Source organism: Chiloscyllium plagiosum, chromosome 14, assembly GCF_004010195.1.
Source record: "Chiloscyllium plagiosum isolate BGI_BamShark_2017 chromosome 14, ASM401019v2, whole genome shotgun sequence".
Classification (NCBI taxonomy): Eukaryota; Metazoa; Chordata; class Chondrichthyes; order Orectolobiformes; family Hemiscylliidae; genus Chiloscyllium; species Chiloscyllium plagiosum.
Window position 1 is genome coordinate 34,645,263 of NC_057723.1, and position 15,472 is coordinate 34,660,734.

Genomic DNA, 15,472 nt, shown 5'->3' on the forward strand with positions numbered 1-15,472 from the left:
GGAGGGGCTGCAGTGCTGGGACTGGGGAGGAAGGGCATCAGTGCTGGGACTGGGGGGAGGGGCTGCAGTGCTGGGACGGGGAGGAGGGGCAGCAGTGCTCGCATTGAGAGTCAATTGTGTGAAAAGGGTGATGGGCAAGGTATTCATAGTTCAGCATTTTACTAATTAAAGTATGAACACCAAGGGCAGTACCAGTACCTGTACCTCTACTGTTACTCCCCGATATAATTCTCTTCACCACAGGCAGATGAATAAAGTTGGGATGTTTTAATCTGGTTAAGCCACATGCTTAATTCAGTGACTAACTTGGGTAGGAGGGTTTCCCAAAAAGTTTATTCATGGAATCTCTGTGTTTTAATGGTAATTGATAATGCTGATGATCTTTTTCTTATAGATACTCATCTGGCATGCTGTGTGTTCCATCATTATTTTGTAAAGCACAAGCATAATGCTTATAATAATTTAATGCTTCTGGTGCAGTTTATGTAACCATTACAGGCTGGGGACCTGTCCATGTGCTGAACTGTGCACTTGGTACTGATTTAGAGCACATGGATACTGACACTTGAATTAAGTTTTTAAAAATATTCTCCAACTTTGAAACATTATTTTCTAAAGATATATCTCTAAACCATACCTCAATTTCTTGATAGGAGCTGTTGATCATGGCAATTAGCATATTTAGCAGCACCACCACCATCGTAACATTGTACACTCCATACAGGATGTACCCTATGTTCTCAATGAACTTGTGATCGTACTTGAGAACAACAGATATCACTTCTGACAAGCCAAATATCGACCAGAATAAGGTTTTGAAACTCTCTTCAACGCTAAAAGAATGGAAGAGATTACTGAACAAATGATGCAATATAGATTTAGATAATTTCAAAGATTGTGTATTGCTTTCATGAAAATATATCTTCTGCATTTAAATGCATGGTTGACTGCCTTTTTTTAACACAAGGACTTGACCCGACAATTTGAAAAGGAAGTATAACCTATGCTTTTTTTGCTGAACATCAAAGTAGTCATTTTGGTGGGTGAGTTATACAATCATGCTAACAAATGGCAATGTGTGACAATGTACAATATTGAAGTAGAGCAGTTAGCAACATCACTTGAGCATTGCATAGACATTTGAATTAAGTTTAAATTTCTGCTTTATTTGAGTGTAGATATTTCAGTTCAGTGTACATACAAGCATATCCCCACCTCAGGCTACTGAACCTGACCCTGCTAAAGGTGTTAAGGTTGCAGGAGTTCCTTTACTCTTACTACTGGAAGCCCATATCAATTAAAGGCTCATCAAAACGCTGAAGGAGACCGAGAATCCCAGAGCAGTAAATGGACCCTAACTCTTGAGTGGACTACATAGCTTGCATTTCATGAAACTAAGGAGACTCAGGGAACACCCCAAAATGGCAGGAAGGATGTGGATCTGGATTTCCAGATCCTATTTCTGACAGATGATCTTTTCTTTGGGCAGGGTGAGACTAGAGGAGTGAGTAGTGGGCGGCGGGGAGAGGCAATGGTAGTGGGTGGGGGGCTGTCGGGAGGGAGGCATCCACATGATGAGAAGCCCAAACTCAGCAGGGCCATTTGAGCTTTGTGCTGACCAGACTGTATTTTCACAAGAGAAAGGGTCTTATCTTACAGCATTGGAGTTATGAGTCTTTAAGAAATTATAAATATTCTTGAAAGGTGAATAAGGTCTGTAGAACCGTCAAGTCAGTTGAATGGTCAGTCCTCTACAAATTGGAAAGATAATTCCCTGACTTTAGTCTGTTAAAGTTAAAGAAATCAACATTCAATAACTGTTTGTTATTGCTGTAATTATGGCATTATTAATAATTAGCAGCCATTACCATAGTGACAGGATGGTGTTGTAAATTAAGTTTGACTCACAGCTGAAAGAGATTACGAAATGATAAAGGATTAGATTAGATTAGATTACTTACAGTGTGGAAACAGGCCCTTCGGCCTAACAAGTCCACACCGACCCTCCAAATACCCACCCACCCAGACCCATTCCCCTACATTTACCCCTTCACTGAACAGTACGGGCAATTTAGCATGGCCAATTCACCTAACCTGCACATTTTTGGACAGTGGGAGGAAACCGGAGCACCTGGAGGAAACACACGCAGACAAGGGGAGAATGTGCAAACTCCACACAGACAGTTGCCTTGTGGGGTTATGAAAATAAGGGATTGAGCACTTGAGATTTAAGTATTTGAATGGGCTTTCATGAATGTGATTGTTTTATTCAGTGAACTCAGTCACAAATACTTAGAACTGTACTGTAATTTTATTGCATCACAGTATGGCTCTAGAGGTCCGTCCATATTGAATGTTAGGTGAGTTAGCATGAAGTGTGTAAAGGAAACAAATTCCTTGCATGAATTGACACTAACTTGCCATGAACCATAAAGGGCACTTTCCCAAGTGGGCACGGCGAGCAAGGAATTTTCCAAATCCCGTTACCAGACTTGGGAGCAAAATTCCATGCCAGCATATATTGTTTGGCCAGAATGCCTGCTTTTCCTCAACTTCTGACTATGTTGGGGAAACAAGATTTCCACAGGATTTCCATGTCCTCTGTATTTGATCGGAGAGAGGCGTGAACCTTAAAAGGACATTCAGAAACACAGACAGAAAATTGAGATCCAGCTTTTGCCTAATTTGTGGCAAACTATTTGTACCCCTGCTGTCGTTCTGGAAGTGCTTTGGATTTTCAGAACTTTTGTGTTCAATATCCACTCTGACTGACAGTCTGAACTATCTCTATCTAACAGTTAATCCTTGTGTCATATGCTAAATTTCAGAAAAAAACAAATTGGACTTGAGATTTTTTGTTTAGCTATGATCCATTAGTTGTTGTGCTTGTTTCCAATCCCTAGTCTGCAGTTTCAATTCATTCTTCACTTGCTCTTCCCAAAATTTCTCTTCATAGTTACTTTTTTTTGCAAAGGAAGGCGTCTACTAACCAGCAACTGTGAAAAATATAGGCAGTTTGAATTCTGGAATATTAATATGAATAATGGATGCAGTTCTGATATTTATAATAAACACTACTGGAAAACAATTTCCTTTTAATGGTTGAAAATTCATATTTTTAAAAAATTTCTTTTTATCAAATGATGTACATCGTAGCACTTTCCTATTTTGGAATTATATTACACGTGGCAATGAATTTAGTTCCCTATTTGGATTAACACAGAAATGTTAGCATGCCTTAAAGCCAATGGCCTACCTTAGCTTGTTACAAAAGCTTAGCTACTCAGGAGAAGTGGAAATGCTATTTATTTGTATTTTTGTTCAAACAAACATTTCTTTATTTTTAATAATGTCATATTTACAGGGTTGTTCAATAATCCTTTACATCTTAATTATTAATAATCTGACATGGCATAGAATATTTCTAAATGTACACTTGGAATCTTATGAAAATGCAATGGTCATTTGGAAATATTTCAAAGAAGAATGAAACTGCAATTTCAGATCTTGGACACCATGGGTGAAATTTTCCCATCTCTGGTGTAGTGCAAGCATTGCTGAGAGAGGTGTGAAAAATGGTGAGAATGGACAAACGTTGAGAATTTGTTTCAAAGATAGTGCCTGCATTAGAGAAAATGAAGAATTAGTTGCTTAAGATGGATAAAAGCTTGTGCAAATTATGAATGCGTTAGCATTAGTGGTAATGGGAGTCGGACTTATTGGGCTAGGTTGGTTGCCCGTTGAGGTCTCTTCATTCCCCCCAGTTGTGTTCATCCACAGCCAGGTCCACAGTTTTCCCCTTAAGGGAGTGAGAAGCTTTTGTCCACCATCCATTTGTTAGCGTTGGACCTTTTGGCATTTGTGATGATCTGGATGTAGGTTTGCTCGCTGAACTGGAAGGTTCTTTTTCAGACGTTTTGTCACCATACTAGGTAACATCATCAGTGAGCCTCCAGATGAAACACTGGTGGCATGGCCCGCTTTCCATTTATGTGTTTAGGTTTCCTTGGGTAGGTGATGTCATTTCCTGTGATACGTAATTTACTGCGGTGATGTCATTTACTGTTCTTTTTCTCTGGGTGCTGGTAAATGTGATTCAAGTCAATGTGTTTGTTGATGGAGTTCTGGTTGGAATCCCATGCTTCGAGGAATTCTCGTGCATGTCTCTGTTTGGCTTGTCCTAGGATGGATGTGTTGTCCCATTTGAAGTGGTGTCCTTCCTCACCTGTATGTAAGGATACTAGTGAGAGTGGGTTATGTCTTTTTGTGGCTAGTTGATGTTCATGTATCCAGGTGGCTAGTTTACTGCCTGTTTGTCCAATGTAGTGTTTGTTACAGTTCTTGCAAGATATTTTGTAAATGACATTATTTTGTTTGTTGTCTGTATATCAAGTTCACTAGCTGCTGTTTTAGTGTCATGGTGGGTTTGTGGGCTACTATGATGCCAAGAGGTCTGAGTCATCTGGCAGTCACTTCGGAGATGTCTTTGAGGTAGGGGACAGTGGCTAGGATTTCTGAATGTGTTTTGTCTGCTTGTTGGGGCTTGTTGCTAAGAAATCGGCAGACTGTGTTCATTAGGTACCTATTCTTTTTGAATACACCTTATAGTGACTTTCCTCTGCTCTGCGTAGTTCCTCTGTGTTGCAGTGTGTCATGGCTTTTTGAAATAATGTTCTAATGCAGCTTCCTTTGTGGGTGTTGGAATGATTGCTTCTGTAGTTCAGTATTTGGAAAACTACACATACTGACCAAATACTGAAGCAATCATCCAAACACCCACAAGGGAAGCTGCATTAGAACATTATTTCAATGAGCCACCACACACTGCAGCACAGAGGAACTACGCAGAGCAGAGGAAAGTCACGTATCCAGTGTATTCAAAAAGAGCAGGTACCCAATGAATACAGTCCGCTGATTTCTCAGCAATAAACCTCAACAAGCAGACAAAGCACATTCAGAATCCCTAGCCACTGTCCCCTACATCAAAGACATCTCGGAAGTGACTGCCAGATGACTCAGACCTCTTGGCGTCTGGGTAGGCCACAAACCCATGACACTAAAACAGCAGCTAATGAACTTGAAAGACCGTATACAGACAACAAACAAAATAATGTCATTTACAAAATATCTTGCAAGAACTGTAACAAACACTACATTGGACAAACAGGCAGTAAACTAGTTCACCAGGATACATGAACATCAACTAGCCACAAAACGACATGACCCTCTCTCACTAGTATCCTTACATACAGATGAGGAAGGATACTGAACATGTTACCTAATATGGTGACGAAATGTCTGAAAACAAACTTCCAGCTCAGCGAGCAAACTTACACCCGGAGCCTCAACCTAAGCTCTAAATCTTCTCAAAATTCACTAACTTGTGATGATTCATGTGCAGACGAGGTGGTGGTGTGTCTCCAGTGAGTGAATGGAAGCACAGAGGACAGTAAGGGTTCGTGGGAAGATGAAGTGGGTGAGAGTTGTTGAGTGGGCATGATGCATCCAATAATGCAAGCTGCAGCCCATGAGTCTTGGTGAAAGGTGTTTGCAGGAGCAGAGTCTGAGTGAGTGTTGGCTTGCTCCTAGCATGTTTAGCAAAGAGACAGTTGTGGCATTATCTCTTTGTGGAGTGCAGGAGATCGCTGACCTTCTTCTTGCACTCTGAGTCTCCTACTTCATGCAGAACAGAGCATTGACCCAGCAATTGGTATCTGGGTTGGTCTGGTCTGATGATATGGTCTGCTGTGGCAGCCAGCAGCAGGAGGAGTGTCCTCCTCTCCACCATACATCCACCATACCTCCATATCCCTGGCTGCGAAGCAAGAGCTAGCTTGCCTTTCCTCTGGCTGATGGTGAGAATGGTTAAGCAACACAGTGTGAGGGGCAGCTGTGTCTGAAGTAGTGTGCAGCTCAGCTTTAAATATGATATCAGAGGCAGGAAAGCTGAAAGATTGTGAAAGTGGTAAGCACTTCCAGTTCTCTGGCTGCACAGTTCCCTGAGGAAGGTGCTCATGAGCCTGGCTGCATAACTAATAAGACGAAAAGTGGAAAAGAAATTTCTGCGAATCATGGTGGACTGAGAATCTCACTCAGCAAAACATTTTAACTGAAAATGGGAAAGTTCCACCCTATGTGTTGAAAAAAAAGACATTAATTTATGTACTTTCAATGAGAAAATCAAAGATTATTAAAATTTTGTAAATTATATTTTAGATGTTAATCATTTTACATTGACAGTGAACATCAATTTAAGAGTTAGCTAGAACAACTTTAAATTAAAAGCAATTTTTCACAGAATGATAGTTGTGTGCAATGGATTCCCAGTATAAAGATCTGAATGAATGTTAAGTTCTAAATGTGACTGATTGAGGATTAAAATGTTGGTTGCAGAGGGAGATGGTGAAATTTTTGTGAAGAAAGTTAATTCTTGTGTTGACCATGATATCCCCTCAGCGGCTAGAACTATGGAAAAGACCAAATAAAAAACGAAACAAGATGAATGAGATCTAATGATTGTACAAAGTTAGATCAGCATTCTAGAGTTGTGGTACATAGAGAAACTGTGCGCAATGTTTTCTTGGAGGATGTCAGAATAAGCTGTTAAAAGCCTTAAGAAGCTGAATTCTTGTTCAATATTTTCCTATTTCTAATTGATATTGTAATAATTAGATGTTTCCCAGGTACATGATTAATAATATGTTCAGTAAAGTTTTAAAACATTTTCTCTTCAATGTAGTGTTGGTATTTACTAATGTCAGTGGGAGAAAGAGGGATGTGATCTTCCCTATCTTCACACTGAACAAGGGTTATCAGCTGAGGAAGGGTCACTTGACCCAAAATGTTAACTCTGATTTCTCTCCACAGATGCTGCCAGACCTGCTGAGCTTTGCCAGCAATTTCTATTTTTGTTTCTGATTTACAGCATGGGCAGTTCTTTCAGCTTTTATTTGAGTTATGATCTGTTTGAAACTTTGATTGTGGATTTTTTTTTGCTATGCTTGCTAGTGTGTACAAAATGGTTATTTATGCAATAAATCATACAGACATATGTGGTGTAATGAATACCAGTACAGTATATAATGAACAACATGCTTGAATATTTAAAAAAAGACTAGTGGGATTTCATTGTCATTTTATTTGTGGAACAAATTTTGCATTGGAAATTGCTTAAAAAGTTTATGCATAAAATTTACTCTTACTATATAAAAAATTAATAACTATATTATGATTTATGCATTTACTTACGTTGTAAAGGCTGGATTATACTTTGCTCCAAGATAGTAGGAATAAAGGTTGAACATTCCAATCATGAATGCAACAAACACCATAATGAATATGACCATGAACTTGAAAATATCTTTCACCGTCCTTCCAAGGGAAATCTGCAGTGGACCAAAGCTTTCATTTGCTGGTAGAATGTAAGCAATTCGGGAGAAACTTAACACAATAGCAATAGCATAAAGTCCTTCTGATATAATTTGTGGATCAGATGGAAGCCACTTGTTCCTAGCTGGGAGAAAGTGAGGGAGAAAACACATATCTTCTGAGAAATAAACCTTGAGCTGATAAAGAAATAAAAATGTACATAAAACAAAGATATGCCACTGTACACAATACTTTCCATTTCCATTTTTCTTACTTTTTTCATGGGATGTGGGAGTTGCTGGCAAGGTCAGCATTTTGTTCCACATCCATAATTGCCCTTAAATTGAGTGACTTGCTAGGCCATTTCAGTGGGCAATTAAAAGTCAACCGCACTGAGTTAGGTCTAGAGCTAATGCAGATCAGAATGGCAAATCCCCTTTCCTAATGGACATTAGTGAACTAGATTGTTTAATGATAATTGTCATGGTCATCTTTACCAAGACTAGATTCATTCAATTCCACAAACTGATCTGGTAGGATTTACATCCGTGTCCCCAGAGCATGGATGTGATTTGATTACTATCTTAGTGACATTCCTTCCGGGCCAATACTAATGTGGAAATCTCCCAATACTAATGTGGAAATCTCCCAATACTAATGTGGAAATGGTTAATACCAATATAAACATGTTTCTGAATACATTTCTTTTTATATTAAACCAGAATTGTTTTTCTCTATACTTGTTTATGAAAGAAACTTTCTTAATTTATAAAATATTGATAATGATAATTCATTTATTAGAGATAGTCTTTTATTTGTTGAGCTATGTTGCGTACTGCCACTACACTTCATGAAATTGTGTTTTTGTCTTACTTCAAACACACTAATAAATTTAGTAATTAAATTTTATGAACATAATGGCTGAGCTGGTAAGTGTGTGACTTTGTGGTGAAATGAGCCTTTCCTGTGATTCTCAAATTTTCCAACAGTCTGTGTCCAAGCTGACTGAAAATAATCAGGAAATCGTCTAACAAAGCAGAAGAAGAAAATCTAACAGATTAGTGTCTCAAACTGTCTGATCAAGCAACAATAAGTTTTACAGAATACACACACTTTTCTCAATTATTATTGTGATTTTCATCACTCTGTTGTGGCATTTTCACTATGAATCAAAAGTAGTAAGACATGGCCAATAATTGAAAAGACACAGTTCTTTCCCATTTTACTTTTCCTCTCATTTTCAAATGCAAGGAGCTCGATTCCTTTCTCGTAGGATTATTGGTCAAATTTTACAGAATTCGTATTGTTAGATTGGAAAAAGTATATGATTTAAACACATTTAAAGCTGCATTCAAAATGTAAATATACTTTTATTAATAACCACTAGATAAGAGTGAGGTAATATCTTACAGGTTAGTAAAACAAAGACTGAAACTAGCATTTGAGTTAAGAGGTTAATGCTTGCAATGTGTAAGTGTCTAAGTCAATGCTTATAAAAGTGCATAAAATTTGATCCAGTTCTGTTCTTCATCCAACTGGCTTTCCAGATTATAAGACTAAGGTTAGCTTTTACTAGTTTGAATCTATGCACCCTTGTTGTTTGCAAGTAATTTTCCTGGCATACAATTTCTATACTATTTGCTTCATAAACCTGGAATTTCAAATGCCTGCAAGTTTGGGAACCAGTGCGGATGCCATCTTAAAATCGTACTTCATGAGTAATCTGTAAATTCCGATGTCTTTGGGCTATTTTGAAAAATTGAAAGGGCTTGTGGGACCAGGAAACTTTCTTGCTTTCAAAGAACAGTCAATGAAGTTCCTTGAAGAGTTTGTTTCAGAGGCTGTCTGTAGAAAATGTAATTTTTAATCTTTACTTAATTGACTCTGAACATTCTGGTGCATTGTCAGAGATCCATTTGCTCTTCTTTGAATTATTTTTAATGAATCTGTTCGGACATTTTATGACAAATCTTCGTAGCAGCTGAAACTTGAATCTGGGCTTTAATGTTACCAAATGGAGTCCTTGTTAATGAATCTTTGATAGATGCCACCACAAGGTGGCATCCTACACACATGTATGTTCTCTGGAGTCAGATAGAATTTAGTTAAAAAATTAACGTGGAGCAAATTAAAATGGAGTCATAGGGAGCATTTTCTTTATCTGATTTTGCTTTTTCAGGGGAATCAAAAATTTTGAAGTGGAGCATTTTACAACACTCCATGCTAATGGAGAACAGCAAGTAAAAATAAACCAGAAATTAAACTTACCGTAAGTGAAGTATTCAACCTCTGGAGGAAGTGATGCCTTGGAGAGATCACTGGTCTTTACATACATATCTACATACTGTTGTGCTTCAGAAGCCTTTAGAAATGCCATAAATCTTGCAGTGAATGAGGCAACAAAGATAGACAACATCCCAAAATCTAGAATGTTCCACAGATGCATGACATATTCTTTGGGGCCTTCTTCCCACAATTCTTTGCATTCTGTCCATATCATACCTGAGAAACAATAAATTACTTTTTATTAAGAGACCTTAGCATAAATTGAGTACCATAGATTACAAAGTATAAGTTGACATGGCATATGGGTGAGGTGATGGCTTGGTGGTATTATCACTGGACTGTTAATTCGGAGACCTGGGTTTGAATCCTGCCACGGCAGGTAGTGGAATTTGAACTTAATAACAAATTCAATAGGAATTAAGAGTCTAATAATGACCACAAATCTGTTATCAGTTGTCAGGAAAAACCCATCTGGTTCATTAATATCCCTTAGGGAAGGAAACTACCATCCTTATCTGGTCTGGCCTACATGTGACTGCAGACTCAGAGCAATGTGATTGATTCTTAACTGCCCTCTGGGCAATTAGGGATAGATAATAAATACTGGCTAGCCAGTGATGCCCTTATCCCATGAATGATTAAAGACAAAAAAGGTAACCCTGTTCTTCCAGTCTTAAAAATCATATCTTTACATCTAGCATATAAATTGATCCAATTTTTAGTTATAATATGTTAAGCTAATTTAAGCAGTTAGCTTCAAGTTTTCATGTCATAAGTACATATTTTATTTACTAACACATTGCATCTAAATACAATCAGGCAACCTGAGGTGTCTTGCGATACTGCAAAGCATAGCATATGTGACAAATGTTGAAACAGCATTAGACTTCCAATAAAACTAATGAAGGATGATGCTGGTTCCAAGCTAAAAGTCAAAACATTTGCTCACTCATCAAAATACAACTGTGAATAAAAAGTCCACCGATGAGCGACATAAGTGTTTTTGATTGCAGTAAAGATCCATCTGGTTCACTAACATCCTTTAAAGAAGGAAGTCTGCCATCCTATCCTGGTCTGGCCTAATGTGGTTGACTCCTAATTTCCTTTGAAATTGTCTGGTAAGATTATTAGGTGTATCGCATTGCTACAAAGTGTCAAAGAAATGAAATAGGATGGAGCACTTGCATTGACTTTGGCAGTGGAAATGAGAATGGCAAACTCAGTCCTGTTGATCCTGTAAGGTCCCCTTAATAATGTCTGCGGAGTAATGCCAAGATTGGAAGAGGTGAGCATTTGCAACAATCTTTAGCCAGAAGTGCAGAGCAGATGATCCACCTTGGCTGCCTCATGAGGTCACAAGCAATACAGAAAACAGTCTTTAGCCAATTTGATTCATTCCATGTCAACACAAGAAATGACTGGAGTTACTGCAAAGGCAATGGGCCCTGCAAATATTCCAGCAATAGTTCTGAAGATTCATGCTCCAGAACTCGCCATGATCTGAACAAATGTCCTCCCAGTATAGCTACAACATTGGCATCTACCCAACAATGTGGAAAATAGCCCAGGAATGTCTTATACACTAGCTATACAAATACTGTGGTTACAGGACCAGGGTTCTGCAGCAAGTAACTTGCCTCCTGTAAAGCCTGGTCATCATTATCAAGGCCTCAGTGAGGAGAATGATGGAATACTCCCTACTTCCCTGGATGAATGCAATTCCAACAACTCTCAAAAAGCTTGACACCATCCAGGCAAAGCAATCTGCTTGATTGGCACCGTATCCACAAACATTCACTCCCTCCAATTAGGATGTACAGTTTCAGCAGGGTGTACTATCTCCAAGATGCACTACAGAAATTTGTCAAACATCCTTAGAAGGCATCTTCCAAAGCTTGACCTCTATCAGCCACATGGACAGGGTTGGCAGATGCTTAGGAATGCAATTATTTGCAAGTTCCCCTCCAAGTTGCTTACCAAACTGGCTGGGAAATATATTGCTGTTTCTTCACTGTCACTGGGTCAAAATCCTGGAACTCCATTTGTAACAGCTTTGCTCGTGTGCCCACATCCCAGAGTGCAACATTTCAAGAAGCACATCATCATCTTCTCCAGGACAATTAGGTATGGGCAACAGGTGCTAGCACAGTCAACAATGCCCACATCCAATAGATGAAACAAAGAAACAAATTTGCTTTTGTGAAAGAAAATAATTGTCTGTGCAAGTGTGAGGATGGGAGGAGAAGGAATCTGTCATGAAGAAATGCTAAACACCAAATACAATGTGACAACAGGGATGAATTGCTGGTCTGATTTCAGAATTGTCAGAATGCTTGCAATGTCACTGGAAATTAGATTAGATTAGATTCCCTACAGTATGGAAACAGGCCCTTCGGCCCAACAAGTCCACACCGACCCTCCAAAAGGTAGTCCACCCAGACCTATTCCCTTACCCTATTATTTTATGTTTACCCCTGACCAATGCACCTAACTTACACATCCCTGAACACTATGGGAAATTTAGCACGGCCAATTCACCTAACCTACACATCTTTGTGACTGTGGGAGGAAACTGGAGCACTGGAAGAAAACCGCGCAGACACAGGGAAATATGCAAACTCCACACAGACAGTTACCGAGGCCGGAATCGAACCCAGGTGCCTGGAGCTGTGAGGCAGCCGTGCTAACCACTGAGCCACCATCCCGCCCAATAAACTCAAATTCCACCATCGATTGTGGCAGGATTCAAGCCCCAGTTTTCAGAATATTAGCTGAGTTTCTGGATTAATAGTCCAGTGATAATACCACTAGGTCATCACCTCTCCCTTGGATGCATATGCAATGCATATTTACATACATAAATGGACCAAATTTAAATCCTGCATCCAGCAAAGATTTCAGAGGAACAAGTTGTTGGTGTAGTCATGTTGCTGAAGACTGAGTTCAAACAGAAGCCATAAGCATCAATTTTCAGTGATCCATTATCAGACAAAAACATCAGGACCTATATTGTGACATTGGCAACATAGAGGAAACACTCAAGAATTTTGTTGTGGCCAGGAACTGAACTCTGAAGTGGACCAAGACATGACTTGTGGTGGCACCACCCTGCATGGACACTGGAACAAAATGAAAGGGTCCAATAATTACCAGTGTAAAATCATGCCAAAAATCACATACCCTGCGAGAGTTTAGTGCACATCCATGACAATGTTTTCATGGTTGAGGAGTGAAGTTGTGGAATTATATATTTTTTTCTTTTTTTCCCCTGATACAACCAGTTTACAGGGAAATGAGGACAAAACTGAAACCCCACCGTCCGGTTTTTTTAAAATTTTTTTTTTGGCAGTGATGAACCCGTTTTTTTTTGTGCGGTAGTGCTTATTTTATCCCCAGCACCCATGGTGTGTGTGTGTGTGCAGGTGTGAGACACAGTGAAAGACACAAAGTGCACGAATCTTTATTCAATTTCCACCACCAGGAAGATAGGAAAACACCTGGGTGGCCAGTGACAAACACTGCCCTTCACATCAAAGGGCAGTGCTGTGTGATCAAAACAGTGAGGGGGAGGGTAGTTGTGGAATTATAATGTGTAGTATAGGCAGTCTGATGGTTGATGTTTACATGGATGTTTACATGGATGTTTACATGAAGTTGTGGAATTATCATGTGTAATATCGGCATTCTGATGGTCAATGCAAAAAAAACCATATTATTTCTGTGGAACATGTTCTGATCTCACATAACCATTGGGACCTAGAAGCACTGGTGAAGAAATAACTCCCACATTGCAGTTATACTAAGGGTCGAAAGTCCATGGGTGGGATGTGTGCCTCAACAAGCCATTCAAGAAAATACTTATGTCACACGGAATAGCTGGATGTTTGACAGAGAGAGAAAAAAATCACCATGACTGGATACTGCCCTACTTTTGTTCTGTGTGGTTTTGCTATCAAACTGTGGTCATCAAATTGCTCAAAAAAATGTTGATTATCCAACACAATGAATGGAAGGAAAGGTGATTTGTTATGGAGGGATGATTATGAAACCAAAAGTGTAATGTCTGATTCAAAATGGGATATTTATGATGACGCCATATTCAATCATGTCTCAGAATGAATTCAATGAACTCTTGACTAGAATGCTGATGACAATGAATTTGTTGGGTTTTAAAATGTTTTAATTCTGGTTAAAGGTAACTTTGTAGGGGTAATTCATTTGATACACCAAGTCATCTTAATTTAGTATGAATTACTGTATTTTTCCACACATGTAAATAGTGAGCACCATACCAGTGATTCAAATTTTATATGTGCTTTATAAGTTGAATTCCATTTTTGGAAGGATTTTGAGTCTGTAAACATTGTCTTCTACATCAGACTGTAACTAAATCCAAATTAATCATTTAAGTATTGTTATTGAAAATTAGAATCATAGTTTTTCTTGCTTGCATTAAATTTGCAGATCAATGTTCTGCATCTCAAGAATGCCCAAAAGTGGGTTGGGCCTTTTTTTCACACACCTACTGGCCGCTGTTTAACACTCTTGTCAGTCTAGTACACATATAAATGAAGAATGTAACACCATAACTCCTATTTTACAGGTTCACAGTAAGAGTGTTTATTTTCATCTTCTACAGTTTAACCAGCAACTATGAACCATTCTCAAATTTTAAATTAAAGTAAAAATATCTAAAGGAGAAAGAGAGGGCAAGAGAACTTGTTGTTAACCCTTCCCCCCTCCAACTGGTGACTGCTGCTAGCCTTAATCCTGCCTCTGAGCTTACCCTTTGGCTACTAGAAAGACAAAAGGCCATACATCTTTAATGTATGGGCAGCCCATACAAAGAAGCTTCTGACAAATCGTACACAAAAAAGCTAATTAGCCTGAGATCTTAGGCCTGGATTTTGTAGCAGTTGGAAGGTGGAAGAGCATGAAAAATAGCAGAGAGGGACTCAATTATGGATTTCCCACCCCATTCATGTTTTCCCAGTTTTGGTCAAACATTCAATGTGAGACCATATTGTATCAGTTGAAATAAACTGATGAGCTTCCTAGACATTTTGATTACCTCTCCACCCCACCCCCAACGGCCTCATGATGAATGATAGACTGAACTCCAAGAATGGACATGCTCATCACCTTGACATGAAAATAGGGTAGTTTGGCCTTTCTGGAACAGAGACAAGATTGTAAAGTCATGACATTTTCTGATAAATGCCTCATTGACTGAACTCTGACCCTTAATCTCAAACTGGCCATGTTATCTAATTGGGGATAGACTGTAGAATTTAATCCTTTCCTCCATGTTAGTTGGATAAATTAACTTTTTAGGTGTAGTGGAATTTATCTTTTCCCTAGGATGGGGGAATTTCAAGACTAGGGGGCACGTTTTTAAGGTGAGAGGAGAAACATTTAAAAAAAGGGACAATTCTTTCACGCAGACAGTGATTCACATATGGAATGAACTTCCTGAGGAAGTTGTAGATGAGGATACAACTAAAATGTTTAAAAAACATTTATATAAGGACATGAATAGGAAAGGTTTGGAGGGATATTGGCCAGGAGTGGGCAGGTGGGGCTACTTTAGTTTGGGATAATGTTCAGCATGGATTTAATTTTAAAATTGTGATGGAAAAGGAGAGACCAGATCTAAAAGTTGAAGTTCTAAATTGGAGGAAAGCTAATTTTGATTGTATTAGGCAAGAACGTTCAAAAGCTGATTGGGGACAGATGTTCGCAGGTAAAGGGATGGCTGGAAAATGGGAAGCCTTCTTCAAAAATGAGATAATGAGAGTCCAGAGATGGTATATTCCTG

General features: G+C 38.8%; 1 protein-coding gene across 1 annotated transcript in view; it reads right to left on the minus strand.

Annotated features, from left to right (window-relative positions):
• Window positions 1-15,472, minus strand: part of LOC122556621 (short transient receptor potential channel 7-like) — a 148,632-nt gene that overhangs the window by 17,105 nt on the left and 116,055 nt on the right. The window contains exons 6-8 of the mRNA XM_043703527.1: window positions 9,637-9,870; window positions 7,249-7,513; window positions 638-833 (exon numbers count right to left, since the gene is read on the minus strand). Coding sequence (XP_043559462.1) covers window positions 638-833; window positions 7,249-7,513; window positions 9,637-9,870 — 695 coding nt within the window. The remainder of the gene's footprint in view (window positions 1-637; window positions 834-7,248; window positions 7,514-9,636; window positions 9,871-15,472) is intronic.